Below are 25,524 nucleotides of genomic sequence, written 5' to 3'. Positions count from 1 at the left end.
GGCTGTGGTCCATGTGAATGTGGCTCTGTGTGCATTAGGCTTCCGCTCCTTGTCCGGCTCACCTGGTTTAACACAAACACCAGCATTCACCTCCTTTTACAACATGCGACAGCAGCAGTTCACACCTACACTTCTTGGCTCATGCATGTTCGGTTAGAATGACAGCCTTGTGTTTTGTGCTGCAGATTCCAGGTGGGAAGAGCTCAGTCGCCTGGCAGCTGAAAGGCAGCACAAGCTGGAGGAGTCATCCAATCTCCTGGCCCAGTTCCAGTCTACAGAAGCCCAGCTGAAGCAGTGGCTTGTTGAGAAGGAGCTGATGGCCAGTGTGCTTGGGCCACTCTCTATTGACCCCAACATGCTGAGGACCCAGAAGAAGCAGGTTCAGGTGAGTGCTCCGCGCAGCTGCTCGAGGCCTTTTCACTGTCGCTGGCTCAGTAGGATTGATAGAAAAGTGATGAATGCTCAGCAAACAAAAGCTTTTACCTCTACCGGTTCGTAAACAGAGGCAAAGTTCTGTTTGCTAAGATTTGTGATAATGGGAGAGGTGTGGCGCATCGGCCAGAGATGCTGCCTACGGAGCATGTGGCTCGTTGTTCAATAGCCAGCAGCAGCTCAGCTCAGCATCATGTGACTCTGGGCAATAGTTCACTTAATCTCTCTGACGTACCCCAGCGCCTTGAAACCCTTAATGGATGACATGTTCATGCTTTACACATAGGAATTATTATTATTATTATTATTACAGTAATCCTAGTTTTCTCTGAAATATTTACTTGTCTTTCAGACAATATGAACTTTCTAAGTGCACAGTGAGGATACTGTTTATGCACTCTATGTAACCCAAAAACATTGCTTTCCAGTACATTAGCTACTAGACACCGGTATTAACCAACTCAACAGTTCTCTCTATATTGACATGAGTATGCGCATGATGTGTGAGGATAAAATAAGCTTTTCCGTCTTCCCTCTACTTAAATGTGATCCTGTGACTTGCACATTTAGCAGATATTTCTGAAGATGTTGCTTTAACCCACAAAGTGATACATTTAATTTGTATTTTATCTGAAAGACGAAACAGTGTTATTCACATAATCAAGATCATCATAGTGCCACTGTACTTGTTCAGTACAGTGCATACAGACATAAGACAACAATATGTAATGAACGGCGGAGTCGTTGATCAGACCTTGCAACATCTCAGTGTATGTATTCTGGTGGCCTTGTTCAGCAGTTGTTGCACAGATGTTTGCTTAATACAAATAAATAATTTACAAGGGACAGCATCAGAACAGAACTCAGGAGTGATCATGTCCACAAATTCACATTTTTAGACATGCAAGTAGACATGAGTCCATCTATGACTTAAAACAATCCATAGGCTAGTCTAATATCCTTGTGAGACGTTAATTTACTTTGACACACGTGTAATCCTTAATAATGAGCATTCTGCGTGTGCCCATTTTCATACTTGGTGCAGGCAATCATTTAATAGGGCTGGTGATGACTTAGTAAACGTGGTTACAGGGAAAGCATGTCCCAACCAGCATAGGGTGATGGCATTCCAACAGCTACTGCCTTTTTTCAGTCCACTCGCCCTCTGTCTGTAAGAGTTGTAATGAAGCTCTTGGGTATGATGGCATCCTCAGAGCAATTGTGCCTCACACCAGAGTGTACATGACCCAATCAGGTGTGGATAAAGACCGGCACTTAGCTCTCTCTGCTGTGGTGAAACTGCAACAACCTGTTGCTCAGCAGGCCTTTCTTAGAGTCAATCCCGTAGGTTACCATTAACACTGATGCACTTGATGGGGTGCACATCTAGTCATCATTAATTTGCAAAGTATCTAGACCCCTCATTAACAGGGTCAACATATCAACTACCTACCGCTAACGGCCATCCACCGAGATCTCAAAGCCTTCTTCTACACACTTGTTTAGAGAAAGGTGGTCCACATAAAGACGGACAACTTGACAGTTATGATTTACATACAGAAACAGGGGGTACCCACTCCTCCCAGCTTTCTTCACTAGCACAAGATATCTAGCACTGGGCAATCGACAACAGCATCCGTCTGCTAGTGGAACACCTACCAGGGGTGGACAATGACTTTTCGGGCCTGTTAAGCGGGGCGCATCAACAAGTCCGTGCATTGGAAATCCAACTGCGAGTCCTTCACAGTTACTTCCAGTGTTGGGGCACCTCAGCCATCAACTTTTTGGCACCCCTCAAAACACAAAATGCCAAAGCTTTGCCTCCAAGTACCTATACCCACTCTTTATGGGCAGTACACTATGGACGAAGTTGCCAGGATATTACCTTCCTGCCTCTCCCACTCATCCCCTAAGTTCTGAGAAAAATGAGCCAGATGGCCATGACCCTCATGCTGGTGGCCCCAACTTGGGCAGGACAGCCCTGGTACTCAATGCTCCTGGAGATCTCAATTATTCTCCAAGAGAAGCTCCTGATAAGGCTGGACCTTCTCACACAACAACACAGCCAAATCAGGCACCCAAATCGGAAGCAGTCTAGTGACCATGCACCTGAGTTCTTAAAGTTGTGCTACCTAAATCTCCCTGAGGAGTGTATGGCCATATTGTGTGAGGCATGTAGGCCTACTACATGTGCATGTTATACAGCCAAGTGGAAGAGATTTGTCCACTGGTGGATCTCCAAGCAACTAAACCCCTTCGAAGTCAAAGTTCAAGACATTATCTATTACCTTTTATACGTCTGAAAGGCATGTTTGGGGTATACCCCTTGATGCCTCCACTTAGCTGCTGTAGCATATTATATGCAGAACAGGGAACACTCATCCCTCTTCACTATTCTGGTGGTCAAGGCATTCATGAAGGGACGCAAAAGAGTGAAACCCCAAAAGCACTTCCATCCCCATTGTGGAACTTTAACGCAGTACTCCTAAGGCATATGGGGCTGCCTTTTGAACACCTCCACTACTGCAATTTACAGTTTTTTTTCTTGGAAAGTGGCTTTTCTCAAAGTAATTTCTTTACTCAGACACATCAGCAAATTATAAGCACTCCCCACTCAGGGACTGTTCATTCAGCGTCACACGGTAGCATACTGTCTGCAGACAGAGTCAGGGCTGTTCTGAATTTCTTAATTCAAGAAGCCAAATATATATTCAGGGGAAGAGAAATTCTAATTGATAGACCCATGTGAAAAGCTGTTTCATATGTTGTCAGATCAAACATCAGCAGAAGGTTTCAGATGTAAATCTATCAGCCACTGTTACTGCCCCTTTCCATCGCTCTGTGCACACCTTAAGAACTAGATTTTTAGTGCGCTCTACTTGCCCATTGAAAACAATTAATGGCCTTCTTTTGGTAAAAACATGTGCCCATAGATTCTATCATATCTTGGATAGCAGTATTGTACAAACCCTTCTTTTTAGCACTGAAGTCTGTAGTTGGTACCTTCCTACCTGTTTATAATTTTGTAAAGTTGGACTACATCTATTTTTATACAGTTATATCACACTTTTCTTGTTTTTTTATAATAAGTCATTGGGGCTGCTAATGTTGCGGCCGCCAACAGCCTTGTTTTCCCTACTTATTAGTGATGTGTGTGAAGCCACCCTTACGATTTTAAGCTTTGTCCCAGGCTTCTTTCATTTTCTGCTTCTCCTCTGAGACTTTTCCCTAATAAGTAGCAGCACTCCAAGCGACACTGTCACTATAGTTTTTTTTTAATGCTACATTTTTTAAGATGTGATAATCCAGCTTTTCCCACAGTAATGTTTTGCAAATACTTTGCCAAAATAAAACAAACATTGACAAAGGCAACAGGCTGGTCGCCACTGTCAACCTTTTTAACTTTGCCCATGCTTGTTTTCCTTGGGCAGACCATGACTTAGATGTCGTATTTGGGTTCTGGGGTCCACCTTGTTGTTTTTTTTTTTAATTTTGTTCTAGGTTCTTTTGTTTTTTTTACAGGGTTAGCCCTTCCGTTCCGCTACTTCTGTTCTCTTTGAGTTGGAAGGTTATTCCCGCCTTCTGCCACGACCACACCTGCATTTGCTGTGGTGCATATTTACGTGGTGTAGTGAAGGCGGCGAATGTCTGTCGCAAACAGAACACGTCACAGAGAGCCTCTGGAAAAAAAGTAATCCTTTGAAAAAAATTGACAAAAGCCTATGCCTGATACATGCCACGGGCCTTACTAAAACGTTAGGAGTGCACGAAAGACAGTGACTAAAACAAAGCCTCCCAGAGTGCTGGTGCCCATTCGAGTGAGGGGGTAGTTGTATAACACTAATGTCTTTATACTTCTGCCTTGATGTTTGAGGTCTGCTTTTCGATTTAGATTGCAAGTGAGAAAACACAGCATTGTCTTCTCTCCAGACAGAGGAACAAAGCAGAGTGACCGCAGCAAGCACACTTACTTTACTTAGCAGCTGTAGCGTTGTAAATGTATCTTCTCCTTTTCCAGATGTCAGCGTGACCCTGACCTTATTCTGCATTAAAATTGGAACGCTTAAAATATTTTCGTTGTATTTTTTAAGTTTACTTAAAGAGGAGGTTGGGTCAAAGGTCACTTAAGGAAAGTGCAGTGGTGGCAGGTGTGCTCCAGGAACAGAGCCCAAAGACACTCCTTTTAGAGATAAATGAGAAAAAAATATCAGCTTGATTCCTGCAGAGTTGGGGTTGTTTTTGGCGCGTGGTTTCTAATAATGTAAGCACGAGTCCCACAGCATAGCTCTGAGAGAGCGTTGGGGCATCAGAGGAAGCTGAACACAGTCTCTAGTGCTGCACGAGAACTGAGATGGACCACAGGACCTGTGGGGGTTACTGACTGAATTGTCTTCCGCCTCCACCCAGCAGTTTGGGAGATGCCCTTCAGAAGGACGGAGCAACCAGGCACACTTACATCATGGCCCTGTTCATAGAACACATATTTTTTTCTGGAGAGAGTCTGATTTAGGCCTGGAAAGTGAAATGTATGCTTGATTAACAAACCATTACGCAGATGTAAATCCATGTGGCACATGTCTGCACAGTCTACTTAATCATACATTAATTAGCAGGAGTTTTTAACTGAAGTTATATGAGGGGTTTTATCAGAGAAGTAGCCAAAAATGTTGAGCACCAGTTCAGTCATACATTAGTGGTGAGTCACAAATATTTGTAAAAAGATTCCCTACACATTTCAGAACATCTAGTGTGTGTCTGACAATTACATGTTTCATTTGCTAGTCTAGTGTTTGTGAATTATGTCTCATGTGGCAAAGATCCTCCCATAGGCATCTTTTCCCTGGTGTTGCCTTTCCTACAAAACCTCTTAAATTAATGAAGACCAAATCATCATATTTGTTCTCTTCCTCCAGTTGAGGGGTACTTTAAGAGTCTTCATTTTGCTAGCTGTGTTTAAGTTATGTCAGGCTCCTTGAGGGTAGAAGGAAGTTAAATGTGGGTTGGTTCAGTGGCATAACAGCTCCTAGCAGCCTGCGTGTTGCGGGGACAAGCTCCAGTAGGCCCCCTCAGGCACTGTGAATGGGTGGCGATCAGAGATCCTGACTGGGTTCAGAGCAGGACACGAGTCTGAGGTAACGCAGTTACACGGCGTCCACCCACTGTTTTCACAGGGTGGATGCTGTCCCCCCTGCCAAGAAGTTGGGCCCCACAGGAATATGTTAAACTTGTCCTGGTCTAAAACACTGGGGCACGTTCAGCGGTGCCTACACGTTGTCTGCTTTCCATTTCCAGCAGCAACGTGTATGCAGCAAGGGTTTTTTTTGTTTTTTGACCTCCAGCCAGGCCGAAGTTAAGGGGCAATGCGGCCTCCTTTTGTTTGTATATGGTGACTGGGGGCCGCCTGGAACATTACACTTAAATGTAAATGACACAGAGGGAAACAAAGGCACACAGCTTGTTATATCTTCACAGGTACCTAAGAGATGCATGCTTTTGCCTTTGTTCTGTCCCTGTATATAAATGCAGACGCTGTAAGACTCAGGGTGGTCTGTCCCAGTATTTACACAAATAATTTAAATAGGACTATTTTATTTCTTTTATAGCGCCACGTCATGTCGTCATGTGCTGTGATAGCATGCGTCATGATGTCACTTGCATAGTGTCTAACTTGGTCGGTCCCCCCACTTCTTTTTATAGGACTTGTGCCCTGGTTAAGAGCGTGCCCCCCATGCACTTTGCCTGAGACTAGATCTACTTCTCGGCGATTTTTCCCCACTAGAGAAGCTCAGTTGCTGTATTTTGGGGTGCCCACATCCAGTGCATTGTACGTAAGATGGGTGGTCTTGTAGTTTGTGAAGGGATTGTGTTTCACTTTATGTGTAAGATTGTGGAACGTATTCGAGGCTAAGAGGCACCAGTACTTAATTTGAACGGGTGGTTTCTGATGCTCGGCACCAGCACTTAATTGTCGTCACCAGTGCTTGTGATAGTCTGCCACATGGTGGTGCTGTTTGTCTAATTTAGAGACCAGCACAACAACAGTTATTTGTTAATTCAATATCCCTTAAAAATGACTTACACCTGTCTTTCAAGCTGTTCATGTAGCTTTGGGGGCCTGGAATAATTTGAATTGTCATAGTAATCTGTGATGTTAGTAGTTGTGTTGGTGCTGTTATTGGAAACGCTGGCAGGGGCAGTGGGTGGTGCAAGCTGCAGTGGGCTCCTGACAAACATTATTTTGTCACAGATTAAGCACGGGAGGCTCGAGATCACTTTTCTGTGGGTGTGTCCAATAATGTGTCTTTCCTTTTACCTCAGATTCTGCTGAAGGAGTTTGAGAGCCGGCAGCCTCAGTACGAACTTTTAAACACGGCGGGCCACGGGATACTGAACGGGCCAGGGGAGCTGTCTCCACCCCGGGAAGCTGTCAGAGAGGAGCTGTCGGCTGTGACAGCCAAGTGGGACGGCCTGACAGGACAGCTGAGCGACCGCGCTGACCGCATCGACCAGGCCATTGTGAAAAGCAGCGAGTACCAAAGCCTCCTGAAAAGCCTGTCTGATAAGCTGGCTGACCTGGATAATAAACTAAGTAGCAGCCAGGCCGGGAGCACACACCCGGACGCCGTAAAAGAGCAGCTGGCCACGGCGAGAGAAGTGCAGCAGGAAATCAAGCAGGAAGCAAAGACGGTGGAGGCCGCCCGGGCGCTGGCCGAGCAGCTGTCAGCACTGGTTAGGGAGGAATACTTGAAGGCAGAGCTGAGCAGGCAACTGGAGGCCATTGTCAAACCCCTCAAGGACACAGAGAACAAAGCAGGTCAGTATTAGACAGCGAAACCAGCCATGAAACACACGCGAGGGCAATTCAGAAATACAGGGGGAATCAAGGCCGCTGTAGGCAGTGTTACACTCTGCATATCACCAGCCCAAGTACCTCATTCCTACTACTGTGAGTCTATTATGGCCTTTAACTTTCATAACCCGAGCCAAGTGTCTTTGTGATTTACAGTAAAAATGTAATTAGCCACAAACTCTATTTTCCTAAATCGGAAGCAAAATCCATTGCTAAAGGGCAGCAAAAGAAGGTTTTTACTGGTGTGTTTATGTTTTCATATGTATTGTATTTTTGCCACTTCATGTCACAGTGAAGCGGTGTTCCATTTCATTTTGCTCATCCTATCATTGGTTTAAGTCCCTCACTAAATCAGACATTCTCATTGGTTGAAACATTTGTCACCATTGCACCAGCAGTAGCTCACCAACATCACCTTCTGAGTTTCACAGATGAATGCTCATTTCCCAACAACTTTACCACAGTGAGAACATCTGTTCAAAAATCAGATTTCAAGGCCTGTGGCAGGCGGAGTAACTAATAACCAGGTTGGAAGCCATCCATTTCACCAGCCAGGCTCAGAATAATTCACTGCTAGTATAACTTTTACCAACCAGCCCTGTACCTAGAGAGGATTGGTATAAAAATCACGACTGAGACGCAAACCAACCTCTGGTATGAATTTTGAAAAGCTATTTAGGTTTCTCTGCACGTGTTATCATTTATAATAACTATTTTATATTCCTTTTTGGGCTGCTTTCACACCCTCTGCATTACAGGTAATCCTGTGCAGAAAGTTGCAAAGCAGGTTACCATCTTTCCCCAAACCTGTTTTGTGAACAATTTTCCCCATCATTTCTGTCTGACTCCACTTCCCTGGTTCATCCCACTGGAGTATGAATGTCACTACAATGTAAGGGGACTCCTTTTGGAATTCCTTTGGAGGGGAATCCCCCATTTCTAACCGGACAAGCCCAGGAAAGCCCTGTAGCAATAATCACAGTTCACAGTAATGAGGAATGAAGGGCCCTGGACACTTCTCAGCCAGACTATAACTCCATCTAGACCAGAGCCCCAATATTGTCCTATTCAAACAGGCCCGGACTGGCCGTTGCGGGCACCGGGCAATCCCCCGGTCGGCCGCATGGGTGGGGGCCGGTTTTGGGCCCCAGGGGGCCGTTTTTGTTACAGGGCCGTTTTTTGCAGCATAGCTGCAAAAACGGCCCTGTAACAAAATTGGCCGAAAACCGGCCCTCGCAAAGAGTGCGGTCGCACCCCCAGGGGAGGGGGGGGGGGCGACTGAGCACTATGCCAGGGCCGATTTCGGTTCCCAGTCCGGCCCTGTATTCAAAGTGCAGAAAAACGATTCCTGTGCTTCTGTCTTCATGGAAAGGCAAAGGTACCCTGGATGGCATTCTTATGACTTTCTGCTGTCTGCACTAACCTCTGGTGGGTAGGTGACTTTGTACCTTGATATGGCAGTGTTTGGTCAGGCATTGCCAATGTTTAACCCCTTCGCCGCTGCACGAATGGTGGGTGTGAGTGCGGCGCTTCCGTGCTTGTGACAGAACCACACCTTTCGTGAGTCACGGGTGGCGTGTGCTCATGACGGCGTGGTTCCGTCACGTCCCTGCCCACTCATTTATTAGCCCGCACAGGCGGGGAAGTAATGCTGCGTGGGAGGAGCGGCAGCCGCGTGACGGAACCACGCCCTCACGAACACACGCCGCCCGTGGCTCATGATGGCGTGGTTCCGTCATGCGCACGCTAGGGGTTAATTTGTTTAAGAAAAATAGTGCCGGTGCCCAGACCTCTGCTGAAAAGCCCAGGGAAAGCGATTTTAAAAGTCAGTGCACCGATCACCAAGAATGCGTAGTCTTAAATCCACCATAGACACTCTCTGCCCCATTATCTCTCTCTTGCGGTCCCTGCTTCCTCCCTTTGTGACAGTTTTCTGTCTTTCTCTTTCTCCATTCTTCCCCTTTGCATGATTTCCCACCCTTCCTCATCATGTGGAAAAAATAAGTGTTGGTGCCCAAAAATGAGTGCTGGTGGCCCTCACCGGCAACCACAGGCTCAAATGAAGCACTGAGCATTGCTGGAGGAAAAGATCCCATATTATGTAATACATGATTTTAATGCAGGGCCAGAGTTGGTGCTCTCTCCGATACTGCGGCTCACTTGTTCACCCCTTCTCCTCACTGCCGGCAGGGCCGGCCTAAGGCATGTACAAGCTGTGCACCTGCACAGGGCCGCCAAACCCCAGGGGCCGCCATGCCAATATATATCCTTAGATACATATTTGCGTGGCGGCCCCTGGCAGGGATTTGGCATCTCCCTGCTCAGGGCCTCCGTGAGCCTAGAGCCGGCCCTGCTGCCGGCACCTTAATCTCCAGGAGTATTTTAACACCCACCCACTTTCCTCAGTGCGAGACCCTTCCTGTAGGAGCTGAAGGGGCTACGGCTTAAGGTGCTGCTGCACCTTCAGCTCCTAGAATGTGTTTGCGTTTCAGCAAATCGTTTTTTACGTTCCGTCCCCCCCTCCCCCGATACTTTCTGGCCTTCATAGGTGCACTGTGCACTCCTCAGGGTCACCTGCAGTGCATCTGAGCGCCCGCCAACAACCAGCTATCCGAGGTATAGATCTCATTAAATTTACAGAGTTTTCAGCCATGGCATTTTACCCAGGGGGAATCACCGTTCCTTCCTAGAACGAAGGTTAAACGTGTGACAATTACATTCGCTCATTCCCTCTTTATTCACAGAAATGGGGCACTCATAAGTGGATGTTTGTAACAATATTTACATTCTTCTTACTTGAGTCAAAACATTTACAGGTAGATTCATGAAAGAAAAATCGGCTCGCAAAGGGCCAGATTCTGAGAATCTGGCCCTTTGCGAGTGCAATTTTTGCATTTGGGATTCATCATCCCAAATGCAAAAATCGCTAATTGCGAAATCGCATATTTGCGAGGAATTGCATTTAAGGAATCTCTATTTGAGATTCCTTAAATGCAATTAATTAACCATTTTCTATTAGCGAATTCGCTATTTCTGCCCGCTATTTACCACGAATTGTAACTTCGTGGTAAATAGCGAAAACTCAGAAAAATGCACTTTAGTGCTTTTTTCTGAGTGGTATGTTACACACACACATGTCCTTTGGAAATGTGTGTGCGCAACATCTGGCTACATTTGCTTTTCAGGGGTGCTACAGGGTGTCCTTTGGACACCCCAGGCACCCTTGAAAACGCATCCTTATTTGCGATTAGCTAATCGCAAATAAGGAATAACTCCCCATTCATAGGAATGAATGGGGAGTTATTCCTTATTTGCGATTAGCAATTTGCTAATCGCATATAAGGAAGATGTAGGAATCGCAATATTTTTTGCAATTCCTACATGAATCCCGTTTTGCAAGTCCTTAATAGCGATTCCTTATGAATCGCTATTAAAGACTCGCAAAACAGGTCTTTGATGAATCTAGCTGTAAGTCTGTAGGCCTTACTCAGGAGTTTACTCCATTGTTTAACTCAAGCTTGTGAAAGGGATATGTGTCAGAGTATCGTCTACAGAAATATCATCTGACATACTTATTGGCTCAAAAATATCGCCCCATCGGGTGTAGAATTTCTGTGAATAACTCCAATATTCTTGTAATATTAGGAAACAACAATTATATCAGACGATACTCTAGTGCCACACCTTTAGTGGTTAACTTTATCTTTCTGCACGCTTGGGTTTCTGGAAGTATTGACAGCTGTGTTAAGTATGACATGAATCTGCGGTACGATGGATATATGGCTCCCAAACCTAGCACATTATGGGATTGTTTGGTCTTCAGAAGTCTATTTCATCCAAGAAACGCAGATACATTTGTATGACAGTATGAAAATATCCCTTTGGTTTACTGTGCATGCAGGCAGTGACATGCATGTAGAACATTCCACTTTAGAATCTATCCCATGAAACATACCTGATCATTAGTGTAAAGAGCATGCCAGCTTACTCACTCTCAGGATAAAAAATATATGTTGGAAGGATCGGATCACCATAAGAAGTATCCATACCTTTTTGAGCCACAGTACTATATGGTGCTGCTAGAGACATGTTCCAGTGTGAAAATGGAATCCGTGCTCGTCAAGTGTACTTTTATGCAGAAACCACATTAACCAAAGATCATTCGGAAATCTTGCATTTGCATGGTATGGTTTCTGTGCCCTGTTTTCACTCCCTTCCCATTTCATCCACAGTCCTGTGAACTTAGAATTTTCAAAAGGTTTGGTTAGAAGTGATAATAGTTCCAGAGTTTGCTCACCAACAATACATAGTAATATGCTTACATCAATTAGTTTAATTTTATTTAGCATTTCATCTCTCATGCATTTGTTCTAGAAACAAAGTGTATACAGCAAATTAATCTGCATAACATTTTAATAACTTTGACATGTAATGATGTATGTTTCGGAGCACCTGGGGGTAAAAGCTGAGGGAACACGGCAATCTCTGCTTACAAGAGCCGTGTATCATTGTATGTCCGAATGAGGTCGCACACTGCTCGTCCCATCAGCGTGTGACCCCGGAGCATGATGGTCGATGTGGTCGGTATCAGCGGGTGCGCTTCTACCCGAGTCTTGAGTCTTGAGGGTGTTCACTGGTGTGCTTGCCATCCCTGGACACGTGTTTCGCGTTCATTAACGCTCATCAGCAGGGTTTAGGCGTGTGCACGGGGTTGCTGCGTGGGCTGCCGAAAATATTCGTAGGTCCAGATACCTCTTAAGGCGCGCATGTGCGTTGTCTCAAGGTCATCACCTCCACCGGCTCAAGGGAGCCTGTATAAATAGTATGTCCGAATGAGGTCGCACACTGCTCGTCCCATCAGTGTGTGACCCCGGAGCATGATGGTCGATGTGGTCGGTATCAGCGGGTGCGCTTCTACCCGAGTCTTGAGTCTTGAGGGTGTTCACTGGTGTGCTTGCCATCCCTGGACACGTGTTTCGTGTTCATTAACGCTCATCAGCAGGGTTTAGGCGTGTGCACGGGGTTGCTGCGTGGGCTGCCGAAAATATTCGTAGGTCCAGATACCTCTTGAGGCGCGCATGTGCGTTGTCTCGAGGTCGTCCCCTCCACCGGCTCAAGGGAGCCTGTATAAATAGTATGTCCGAATGAGGTCGCACACTGCTCGTCCCATCAGCGTGTGACCCCGGAGCATGATGGTCGATGTGGTCGGTATCAGCGGGTGCGCTTCTACCCGAGTCTTGAGTCTTGAAGGTGTTCACTGGTGTGCTTGCCATCCCTGGACACGTGTTTCGCGTTCATTAACGCTCATCAGCAGGGTTTAGGCGTGTGCACGGGGTTGCTGCGTGGGCTGCCGAAAATATTCGTAGGTCCAGATACCTCTTAAGGCGCGCATGTGCGTTGTCTCGAGGTCGTCACCTCCACCGGCTCAAGGGAGCCTGTATAAATAGTATGTCCGAATGAGGTCGCACACTGCTCGTCCCATCAGCGTGTGACCCCGGAGCATGATGGTCGATGTGGTCGGTATCAGCGGGTGCGCTTCTACCCGAGTCTTGAGTCTTGAGGGTGTTCACTGGTGTGCTTGCCATCCCTGGACACGTGTTTCGCGTTCATTAACGCTCATCAGCAGGGTTTAGGCGTGTGCACGGGTTTGCTGCGTGGGCTGCCGAAAATATTCGTAGGTCCAGATACCTCTTAAGGCGCGCATGTGCGTTGTCTCGAGGTCGTCACCTCCACCGGCTCAAGGGAGCCTGTATAAATAGTATGTCCGAATGAGGTCGCACACTGCTCGTCCCATCAGCGTGTGACCCCGGAGCATGATGGTCGATGTGGTCGGTATCAGCGGGTGCGCTTCTACCCGAGTCTTGAGTCTTGAGGGTGTTCACTGGTGTGCTTGCCATCCCTGGACACGTGTTTCGCGTTCATTAACGCTCATCAGCAGGGTTTAGGCGTGTGCACGGGGTTGCTGCGTGGGCTGCCGAAAATATTCGTAGGTCCAGATACCTCTTAAGGCACGCATGTGCGTTGTCTCAAGGTCGTCACCTCCACCGGCTCAAGGGAGCCTGTATAAATAGTATGTCCGAATGAGGTCGCACACTGCTCGTCCCATCAGCGTGTGACCCCGGAGCATGATGGTCGATGTGGTCGGTATCAGCGGGTGCGCTTCTACCCGAGTCTTGAGTCTTGAGGGTGTTCACTGGTGTGCTTGCCATCCCTGGACACGTGTTTCGCGTTCATTAACGCTCATCAGCAGGGTTTAGGCGTGTGCACGGGGTTGCTGCGTGGGCTGCCGAAAATATTCGTAGGTCCCGATACCTCTTAAGGCGCGCATGTGCATTGTCTCGAGGTCGTCACCTCCACCGGCTCAAGGGAGCCTGTATAAATAGTATGTCCGAATGAGGTCGCACACTGCTCGTCCCATCAGCGTGTGACCCCGGAGCATGATGGTCGATGTGGTCGGTATCAGCGGGTGCGCTTCTACCCGAGTCTTGAGGGTGTTCACTGGTGTGCTTGCCATCCCTGGACACGTGTTTCGCGTTCATTAACGCTCATCAGCAGGGTTTAGGCATGTGCACGGGGTTGCTGCGTGGGCTGCCGAAAATATTCGTAGGTCCAGATACCTCTTAAGGCGCGCATGTGCGTTGTCTCGAGGTCGTCACCTCCACCGGCTCAAGGGAGCCTGTATAAATAGTATGTCCGAATGAGGTCGCACACTGCTCGTCCCATCAGCGTGTGACCCCGGAGCATGATGGTCGATGTGCTCGGTATCAGCGGGTGCGCTTCTACCCGAGTCTTGAGTCTTGAGGGTGTTCACTGGTGTGCTTGCCATCTCTGGACACGTGTTTGCGATTGCTTATACAAATTGGCTCCCTTGAGCTTTGAGCCGATGGGCTCCTGGACGACGCATCTGCGTGCCGGTTCGGGCATCGAGGCCATTGACGGTTGTTTGGCGGCCTTCTCTTCCACCCCTAACTATTTTCTCTACTGATGAGGGAAGTTATCCCGAAACCCGAGCCATGTCTCGGGCGATATCCAAAAACCCGGGACATGTATCGGGTCTAGAGATCATCAGTTTTACAAGTACCTACTTGCACCCACATGGGTGAACCACTCAAGAACTCCATGTCCGAGGGGCGATCCGGAGGAGGGGCTAGCGGTGTGCGCTCCATTGCGATTGCTTATAGCCGTGTATCATTGGTTGAAATAAAGTTGGTTGACTTTTTTTTTTTGAGTTTTATATAGCACGAACTAGACTCGAACCGAATCAGGTATCAGAGCGCTTTACATAGCACAAGTGAGGACACACGCTTTCATTTTGAGGCACGGGAGATTAAGTGATTTGCCCAGAATCACAGGAGGTTTTGGCGTCGTTACTGAGACTCGAACCCAGATCCCCAGGCCCGAGGTCGAGCGCCTTAGCCGTTAGGCTAACTCCTCTCCCCAGACTTTAAATCCACATTCACGTGTGCCACATTGTTCTGTAGTTTTATTGGCAGCCGTGTGTGTGTTCATTGCTTTATCAGATAGAAGGGCACGTAGCCTAATTCCTGAGGATACACCGTGGGCAGTAATTCAGAAGGGAAGCGCAATAAATCATTCCTCTTGGCATGTGTATGTATGAGGCTCAATGCATTATCGAGCGTCATCGTGGAAGCATGGTTGGATCTTTGGGTGAGCTTGTTGATTCTTCGCTACTCTTCCTGTTGTAACCTTGAAATGCTTGCCAAATGGTCATCTGTACAATCTGGCCCTTTATCACGCTTAACTGTGACACAGTTCATGACTCTTGAGATTGTGGTGAACAGAAAAGGGAAGGGTGTTGCTGAGCCGGCCATTTCCTGCACAATTATTTCCCGAATTTCTCAGTAAGAAGCCTTCAAGTGATCTTAATCGGAATAGGCATAAGCCGTATTTCAGGGCATTCGGAGGTACCTATACAGATTCCCTGTACTGTGTTGTATTTAAGACGATGTCGAATTTTATGAACGGCCAGACATTTCACAAATCATTACCTTCTCAGACAAATGTCTGGGTTGGAAGGGCATTGTTGCAAGGGGTGCAAATGCTATCATTATACATAAAGTTCATATTAAACGAAGGTTTTTCCTTTCAGAATGGTCGGTGTGAAGCCTGGATCAGGTTTTTGATGTAGCCATGGTGCCTGTGAATATCAGTGAATGTCATAGTACATCCTAATGTCAGAATATTGTAGCTAAAAGTATCACCTGATATAAAAACTGTGGCCTAAACATAATTTACAAAAAGATCGTCCCTTTAGATGCAGATTTTATGTGATTTACTTCAATGGGACAATATTTAGGGTAACATAGTTATGTCCAACAATATTTAGACTACAGTATTCTGGTACCACACTACTGCGCCAATGTCACCGGAAGTGGGTCTATTTTAGCTAAAACTGACTCTGCTCCATAGTTCTTCTTTTCCAGGTCGAGGGATGCTGAGACGTCAGCAAACCTATTTGCTGTAGCAACCTCTTTTCTTTGCTTTTGTATGGTTCTACCCGGCCTCTTTTAAAGTCAGTGACATGGAAAAAGTGAGGTAGCTCTTCTATTGTCCATTGTTTACAATCTCCCCTACCCCATTTCAACTTATAAGTTGTCTTACCCTTCTGTTCGACCATTCAAATATAGTAGTCCTTATTTGTTGAGTCATTTAAGAAGTCCATGTATAATAGTATTATTGATCAATGAGCACATTTTGAGTTTTTTTCGACTGTGCCCCTAGTGTGAAGATTCTCGTAAACCACACCGAGTTATATCCTAGACACCCCATGCATAACCACTGCTCGCAGTCAAAATTGTAAACCCATTTTATGTGGCTATAGGTTTCATAGTGCACGTCTTGGCTCTCATTTGTTGTGACTATAGGTTTCATAGGGCATGTTTAGGCCCTCAGACACAGAACAGCCCCAATCTTCTGTTTACAGGGTTACAGGGATCTATGACTTCGGAAAGAATCGGTTTCCTTCGGGTATTTGCAATCAAGGTTTAAGCGATTGCCATCCAAAATATCTCATCATACCAGTATGTTCCCCATGGGGGCCAGTGGCATTGGATTTGTGCACGTGTATGCCCTTGACACGAAGAGAGGCTGCAAATACTATGTTACATTTTTCCATCTTATTCATTGTGCATGCGTTATGTTAAGCTAGAGGTTCCACAGAGGCGAGGGTCCCCTAGATCCATGCAGCTTGCAACTGACCTATGATGATGATAACATTCCTATGCACATCATTTTTACGCCTGCTAAGAGAGCCTACAAACTTTTAAGACTTACTTTTTGCTAGTAAAATGATGGAATCCACATGCAAACAATAATATGACATGATTTATTTCAGTGATCCTATCGGTTTAACTTGAGTACCAGAATCCATTTAAAAGTGGTGTAAGACAGTAGATCTGCAGAACCTCTGCTTAGACTTTTCTTTACACTTTTCCTGAGGCTCTGTGGTCATTTATCTTGCCCCTCTGAGACACTAGAGTGCTAATCTGGATAATGGACACAGCAACTCCTAAACATGTCTTGGATTTCAAGAGTAAAAGAATATTGTTTTGGGTATGCTGCCAGCACTTTAATGTATGAAATTAAAGACAGTATACATACATTTACTTTAACTGAAAGGGGAGGCATGGAAATTAAAGACCCAGTACATTTATTTACTTTACCTGAATTGGATGGCAGAGCACTGTAGGGGACACGCTTTTATGAGTCTGCCAGTGTCTGCAGTCCAGACCCCGGATTCAGCGCACTTAAATGTGGTATGCGTAATTACAATCACAACAAATACATTGAATTGCCTATCGGTTGGAATTGCTCAAATGAATGTGTGTACTGCTTTGTCTCCTACAGATAAGTATGTCGAGCAACTTCAGTGTGCATACGCAAGCTGTCAACAGTTCCAGCAAATGTCAAAGGACTTCCAGGGCTGGTTGGAGGAAAAGAAGAAGGAACAAAGTCAGGCTCCCCCTGTGTCTGCCAAACTGGAAACCCTACTCTCATTAATCAATGAACAGACTGCAATTCAGAAGGCATTGGCTGATGAGCTGGCTACCTATGAAAACATCAGCAGAGAAGGAGAGAGTCTGCTACAGAAGACTCAAGGGCCAGAGAGGGCCGAGCTGCAGACACAGCTTGGCATGCTCAAAAGCAACTGGGGTGAAATGAACAAAAAAGTAACAGAAAGGGAACATAAGTTAAAAGAATGCCAGCAGAAAGCCCTGGTGTACAGGGAGCATTTAGAAAGCCTAAAGCCCTGTTTAGAGGAATGTGGAAATAAGCTCTCTGAAATCAAAGTCTACATCGATCTCAAAGAATTGGAAAACAGCATTGGACAAGTCAAGTCCTTAGAGAAAAATGTCGACAAACAACGACGAGTGGTGGAAAATTTGAACAGTGCAGCAGAGACTTTGGTGAATGCCTGTGAAACAGACACTGATGAGATTAGAGAAGAGACTGCAGGGTTGAATCAGCAAATGGAATCCATTGCTGAACAGGTACACAGTAAGAGAGACTCTCTTGAAAACATGGCCCAGCGTCTAAAAGAGTTTCATGAAATTGTTAGTGACACTGGGAGGCAAATTCAGTTGTCTAAGGAGCAACTCCAGCAGCATGATTCTCTTGGGGTCCAGGCGTGCAGCAGCAAGCACCTAAACAACATGCAGACCCACCAGAAAACACTTCAAACCTTAAAGCCAAAGGTGGATCTGACCAAAAAGCTTGCCCATGAATTGGTAATAGAGTCATCAGATGCTGCAGGCGTTTCTGACCTCTTAATACAGGCTGATTCATTAGAACAAGACCACAGTGCCGTCAGCAAGCAAGTTGAAGACAAATGTTCATTCTTGGAAACAAAGCTTCAAGGAATAGGTCATTTCCAAAACACCATACGAGAGTTGTTTACTCAGTTCACAGAGTTTGACGATGAGCTTGATGGCATGTCTCCAGTTGGAAGAGATCGAGTAATACTGCTAGCCCAGAAAGAGGATATAAGCAGTTTCCTTAAGAAATTGGGAAATCTGATAAAAAGCAATGAAAATGCAAACAGCACCTGCAAAATGATGTTGGCAACCGAAGCTTCCACTGATCTCATTGGGATAAAACGAGACTTGGAGGCTTTAAGCAAGCAATGCAATAAATTACTGGATCGAGCTCATGCCAGAGAAGAACAGGTTGAGGGAACTTTGAATCGTCTAGAAGAGTGGTATGGAAAGTTACAACAATTTTCCAACCAGCTCGCAGAAACTGAAAAACACGAAGAATCCCAAGGTCAGGTTGGAATGGAAACTGATGTGATTAATCAACAGCTCAATACCTTTCAGGTAAGAGGGCCTATTTGTTGATACGTTTGTGGTTTCTTGAATTGTTTAACGTGAGTCTCTCCCTTTTGTACAATCTCATTTGTAGATGCACCCAATTACCATTGATAATGCAAGTAATCACACACCCATTGAACCAACAGTGCCATTAAAGGTTTGACTCCTTGTCTCATTATTGCCCCTCAACAGCCCTCTAATTGATGCTTTGGGATTAAGGGAAAGGCAGAGAGTGTAAACTAGAGTAAGTAAAGGTGCCTCTAACAGCTGTGTTTACCTTCTGTTTGTGCCGCTGCCTTCTTGACCTCCTAAACTGGAGGTAGCAAGCGGAGAGATACAGATACAGTAGTTTCCCAGCGTTAGCGGCTGCTACTCCTGACTTCCCATAATCAACACATGTGTGTAGTGTTATTGAATCAGGGTTGCGGCCTAGGCCTGGAGAAGGGGATTAACTGATGTTATAGCACGATTTAACAACCACCGGCAAAGCTAATATGCTTTCCTTACACAAGAGCTATTGGCTGTGCCAATGTGTTTTAGTCATGTTATACACCAGTGTGGATACTGTTCAGCACAGATAAAAGTTAGTGGCATAAGGAGAGTGGCATGGAGTGAAGTGGAGTGTCATAGAGTGGAGTAGCGTAGAGCTTTGTGGAGTGTAATGGAGGGAGTAGAGTGGAAGGACACAGAGTGGAGTAGAGTATTGTAGAGCTGAGCAGAGTGGAGTATCAGAGTGGTATAGAGTGTCAGAGTGGAGTGGCGTAGAGTAGGGTGGAGTGTTCTAGAGTGGAGTAAAGTAACGTAGAGTGGTGTAGAGTGGAGGAGAGTGTTGTAGAGTAGCATAGAGTGAAGTAGATTGTCGTAGAGTGGAGTGGCATAGAGTGGTGTACTGTAGTAGAGTGAAATGGCATAGAGTAGAATGTTGTGGAGAGGCATAGAGAGTAGTAGAGTGGAGTGGCATACAGTGTGGTAGAGTGGAGTAGAGTAGTAGAGTGGAGGGGCATAGAGTGGAGGAGGATAGAGTGGAGATGCATAGAGTGGCATAAATTGTTGTAAAGTGGCACTGAGTGGAGTAAAGTGTCGGAGTGCAGTGGCATAGCAGAGTGACATAGAGTAAAATGCCAGAGTGGAACGTCATAGAGTGCAGGGGCATGGAGTAGGTTGACAAAGAGTGGAGGGACATAGCGTGAAGTAGAGATAAATGAAGTAGAGTGCCAACGTGGAGTATAGTGGAGTGCATTTAGTGTTTTTTTTGTTGTTGTTTTTTTTTTGTCCTCATTCGCCGACTCGCCACCCGTTTCTACTAACTATTCCACCACTTGGATTTTTTATCTCATAAGCTGGTTAGAGGAAGAGGCATAAACCTCACCTGTTCTTGAGTCTGGCCACCGAGATAGCCCACCATTCCAAGCCAACTCACTAAACCGGTGTGTCCACCTCCTCCTCTATTTTCGACCTGGGATAACGCATACCCGCGAGATAGGCGGAGGCTTAATCATCGGACAACATCATTATTTACATTATATCTCATCCTCCCCTAGTCTATATTACCCAAAACATGAAATAAAGGGTACCCAAACCCATGTTTTTTCTTAGTGTGATCTAAAATATCAAGCTTGGCTGTATATCTCATAGCCAAAATCCAATCAATTATTTTAGGGGTAAGCGGAGAGACCCACTGCTTACATATCTCTCTACGAGCTAATAAAATAGCATAAAAAATAAGTTTCACATTGTCATTCATGCTTTTTTTCTCTAAATCATATCTCCCCGTTATTACTAATTCGGGGCTTACCTCAATCTGCAGATTCAGGATGTGAGACAAGCAATTACTTACATCCTGCCAGAATTGTCTTATATTCGGGCAAAACACAAACATATGTAAGTCGTCCACATTGGGGGTCTTGCATTTCGGACACTCCACTACGCCACCAGCTTTAAATTTCGACAGTCTGCGAGGAGACCAGTACGCCCTGTGGATCGTAAACAAAAGGTTTCGCCTTAAGTTTGCAGGTTTAACAATACTGTAAAGCATAGCCATTGTTACTTGCCATTGGTTCTCCGTCGCGATCTTCGGCAAGCATTCTTTCCACAGAACCTCCGGAAGCAAGAAAGGGCCATCTTCCATATCCATTATCATCCAATACCACATGGCCACCTCCTTCTTGAAGACCCCCTCTGTTCCAAGCTTTAACTCAAAGTCATTTTGTGTCCCAATTATACTTTCTGGATCATTTGCCCAGCTCTGAATCTGCAGATATTTGTATCTTGAAAAACTTGTCCCCACATTTGCTGACATTGACCCCAAGTAACCAACTTGCCCTCCTGGAACAAATCCTTCCATCACTGAAGTAAACCCGCTCTCTTTAGTGGGAGTGCTCAAGCATCCTTTGTCCAAGACAGAGATCCAGGAGAATCCCATAGAGGAGCCATATAACTAAAATACGGTAACTTTAGTAATCTCCTTATCTTATACCAAATCTCCGCCAGATCCCGAAGGACCTTAAGCCTGACCTTCTTGAAAAACTTAGGGTCTGCAAACTTATACAAAAAAACAAAATCTTTATAATCGCAACTTTTCAACATCACACTAAATATTCCTCCGATCGTTGATGTATTCAGGGTACCCAACAGCATCCTACAGTTTTTTAAGCAAAAAGCCCACGCATCCATTTGCAGGTCCGGGCCGGGGCCGCCAAACCTCCTTTACTAAGTCTCCTCCTTAGTTTTTTTCAGGCGAGGCGTGACCCCTTTGATGCCCAAATAAATGAAACTATCTCACTCTGCAATTTGGCCAGCCATTCCTTTCTGAACCCAAGGGGGATAGTCTCAAACAAAAACGTAACCTTCGGCAAGATCACCATCTTCACTAGATCGGTCCGGCCATATAGCGACAATGGTAAATTCATCCATCCCTTAAGAGTGGCCGAAACTTCTTTCTTTATCTTAAAAAAGTTTACTTTAGCAAAGTCCCCAATGCTTTGTGTAATCCTAACCCCCAAGTATCTCATTTCTGTCTTGCTAACTAGCCCTTCTGTATTTAGATTCCAAGCCATAATCTCGGTTTTGTCCTGATTTATCTCGTAGCCTGAAACAGCTCCAAATTCCTTAGTTATTTTTACTAGGTCCTCCAAAGACTGATGCAGATTAGAAGAGTAAATGATAATATCATCTGCATATAGGCCCATTTCTTTCGACCAATCGCCAACCACAAAGGGGGGTATCCTCTCAGAACTCCTAATTCTACAAGCTAGTGGTTCTATGTATAAATTGAATAACAAGGGTGACAGGGGACACCCTTGTCTTGTCCCACGCATTATTTTAACGGATTGGGTTAGTATGCCATTGACCAAAACACCTGATGTCGGGGAACAGTACAAAGAAAGGAGGGACTCAGTAAAATTCTTTCCCAACTTAAGATGTTGCAAAAGTGCTTTTAAAAAAACCAAATTAACCCGATCAAAAGCCTTGGCGGCATCCAAAGCAATCACCGCCAAGGGGAGTTTATGAGCAGAAGCCATATCTCTAATTCCGATGAGAGTAAAAGTTAGTTCTTTCAAATACCGCCCCCTAATAAAGCCTTTTTGATCTTCATGTATCAACTTGGGGATAACCCTGCTCAATATATCTGCCAACATTTTTGAAAAAAACTTATAATCACAATTTAGAAGTGATATAGGCCTGTACGAATCCATACACCTGGGTGACTTTCCTGGTTTAGGTATCAGAGAGATTGTTGCCTCATTCCAGGAGCTTGGTATGGCTGCTCTACCAAAAAAGACCTCATTAAACAATTGACACAGTGTAGGAGCAAACACATCTACCAACACTTTGTATACTTCGGCCGGAAGACCGTCCAGCCCTGGTGCCTGCCCCCTTTTACTCTCTTTAATAACCCTGGCCACCTCTGCTCGAGATATTTCCCTATTTAACACCCCCACCAGGTCGCCAGAGAGAGGTTCCATATGCTGTAGCCACCCCTCCATCTCAGATTGTCTTGGGCACAGATCTTCCCTATATACTCCTACAAAAAACTCATGAAAAGCTTCTGCAATACCTTTGCTGTCCGTTATAACAGCTCCTGAGTCTATCTTTTTAATTTCCTTTATTTGATTCCTTACCAGATCTTTTTTAGCTTTCCACGCTAACAGTTTGCCACACCCTTCCCCGTAAGAAAAGTGGGCCAACTGACTAGCTTCCCATTTTTCCTTAACTCTTTGTGACAGTACTGTTGTTAACTCTAGCTTTAATTCAAACTGCTTATTTTTTACCTCCTCGTTCATTGTATGGCCCCCTAAGCTTGCTCCAATAACTTCACATGAACGGATTTCCTTCTCTAAATCCAACACCATCCTGTAATACAATCTTCTCTTCTTAGCGCCCTGAGCTCCCAGTCTCCCTCTCAAAAACGCTTTACAAGTGTCCCATACAACTTCTAATTTAGCTGATCCTTCATTTTTATCTAAAAATACTTGTATCTCATCTCTGAGAACTTCTAAATAGTCCCTATCTAAGAGGATTGTACGATCTAGTCTCCAGGTTGAAATCAAACCCTCCGCCCCAACTCTAAATTCATTCCCACAGCTGAATGGTCTGAAATATGGGTCCCTAAATGTTCCACCTTCGTAACCCAATCCTTCAACCTCACATCAATCAGAAAGTAGTCTATACGAGACCTATGATTATATTTTTTATTATAGAAAGTAAATCCTAACTGCTGACCTGCTTTTATTCTCCAGACATCACATAAGCCTTGTTGCGCCATAATCAACTTTATTCTAGACGACATCTTTCCATTTACCACAGCTCTACTATTTCCCGACCTGTCTAACTTACAATCCAAAACCGCATTAAAATCTCCAGCCATAATTATTTTGCCTGAAAAGTCTAATAATTCCCCAGCCAGCTCATCTAAAGGGGTTTCATCGTCTAAGTTTGGCCCATAATATCCAGCGACTACCAACACTTCCCCTGCCACTCTTAATTTCACGATCGCCCACCTGCCTCTTTTATCTGCTATCTTATCTTCCGTAACAATGTTAACCCCTTTCCTAATCAAAATTGCTACTCCCTTTGTAACTATTTCTTGGGGTGTAAAAAAAGCACTAGCAATCCAACGTTGCGCAGAAAAAATCTCCTTGCTTTCTTTTTCAGACAAGTGCGTCTCCTGCAAGATAATCACATGCGCAAGGGAATCCTCTAAATACTTCAATATCAGCTGTCTCCTGGACTTCACTCTTAAACCATTAACATTCCATGTAAGGAACCTTAGTTCCATAGAGTTAACATCACTCATAACAACTTACCCATTTCTCCCACTTTTTGGTGGCAAGGATGCTCCTGAGGATATTTTTCTTTTCTCCCACTCCCCTTCCCCCCTCCGTTCATCCCTCCCTACCCCACACCCCTCTCCCCCCCTCTCCCCCAACCCTGGAAAACCCAACCAAAACACCCATGGCCTTGGCCTTTTGGATGTCCCGAGTGGCGGTGCACCACATTTTACCTATATCTCATTATACACCAATATCAGTGCCAGGCAGTAATCTGACCTTCCTTAACCTGCTCACCTTCACCTTGCTTACTTGCTACTCCCCTTGACATTGTTCCAAAAAGGCATCCACCTCTTCAACTCCCCAAAACGTATACATTTCATTCCGCCACATTATCTTTAGCAAAGCTGGAAATTTTATTTGGACCGTAGCCCCCAATGCTCTAAGCGGCTCCATACGTTTCACTAACTCCCATTGTCTGCTTGCTGTAGCGGGTGATAAATCTGACCTTATATCTACTGCAATTCCATCCACCATTATACTCTTCCTCTTAAGAGCAGATGCCAAAATCTTTTCTTTCAAATTATAAGTCAAGAAGTTAACAAGTATCTTTCTAGGTTTGGAGCGGTTTGGGTTCAACCGGAAAGGATCTCGATGAATCCTCTGAATATCATGCAACAGTACCTCTTCCGTTTCCTCTATCTGTAACTCAGTCTTAAGCAGTTGCACTACATAGTTCTTTATATCTGACCCCTCCTTTCCTTCTGGTAACTTCAACATTTTAAGGTTATTTCGTCTTTGCATATTTTCAAGTCTCTCGACTCTCTCGTCATTCTCTCGCTCTTTAAGTTTAATAGCCTCAATCTCCTTGTGATTATCTAAGACCCTCTCCCTCATCACTTTCACCTCTGACTCAAGCACTTCTGTACGGGCGCTTAATTTATCGAGCTTGGCTTCCAATAAACTACATGAGGCTCTTATGCTCTCCTGATTTTTATTAGAAGCCTCAAAACCCTGATGGATATCCCTCTCTAATTTTCTAAGAAGCGCCACGACTGAAGAGTCTGAACTATCCAGCTCAGAGTCCGTCCGAGCTTTTTCTGGGCATTTAAAATTTGTCAGAGGGCTCTCTGTTATCATCAGGACCTCTCCCCCCGCTGCCCCAACCTCCAACACACCTTCAGCTGCTAGCACCATATTCAACTGCGGTGGGGTATCTGCAGAAACTTTTTCAGCAGTGTCTTGCACAATCTCCCCCTCCTCCTCCATCCCTATCGCAAGAACCTGAAATGGATGGGGAGTTGAATGCCGGGACCAATCCTGTTCTTCTGCGTTCTTCAAAGCTAAGTTTTCCTCTTTTTCAAAGTCCGGACCCTGGTTCAACTGTGTAGGGCGTGCTTTCAAGATTAATATTTTTGGGATCGGTTTAAAGTATGAGTTGAGTGACGGAGTCGTAACTACCTTATACTCAAGCCCCTTTTGCTTTCCCTTTTTTTTATCTAGCTCCGCTCCCTTACAGCTTTTAGCTTCTTTAATCGTACACTTTCGAAAATTCTTTGACAGGGTTTTAGGCTTACCCTGAGATGCCTCGCTTATACCCTTCTTTGTACTTCTTAATGCATACCTGGGGTGCTCTGTGTCT

The 25,524-nt window shown here is 45.2% G+C and overlaps 1 protein-coding gene across 2 annotated transcripts in view; it reads left to right on the top strand.

The window, feature by feature from the left end:
- DST (dystonin) overlaps positions 1-25,524 on the top strand; it is a 1,569,532-nt gene that overhangs the window by 1,110,263 nt on the left and 433,745 nt on the right. For both annotated transcript variants that reach the window (XM_078647976.1, XM_078647975.1), the window contains 3 exons: positions 186-385; positions 6,751-7,246; positions 17,150-18,618. In XM_078647976.1, coding sequence (XP_078504102.1) covers positions 186-385; positions 6,751-7,246; positions 17,150-18,618 — 2,165 coding nt within the window. The remainder of the gene's footprint in view (positions 1-185; positions 386-6,750; positions 7,247-17,149; positions 18,619-25,524) is intronic.

The sequence above is a fragment of the Lissotriton helveticus genome, chromosome 6, assembly GCF_964261635.1.
Source record: "Lissotriton helveticus chromosome 6, aLisHel1.1, whole genome shotgun sequence".
NCBI classification, from domain to species: Eukaryota; Metazoa; Chordata; class Amphibia; order Caudata; family Salamandridae; genus Lissotriton; species Lissotriton helveticus.
Note: the sequence above shows the minus strand (reverse complement) of the source record. Positions and strands in the feature narration are given on the sequence as shown.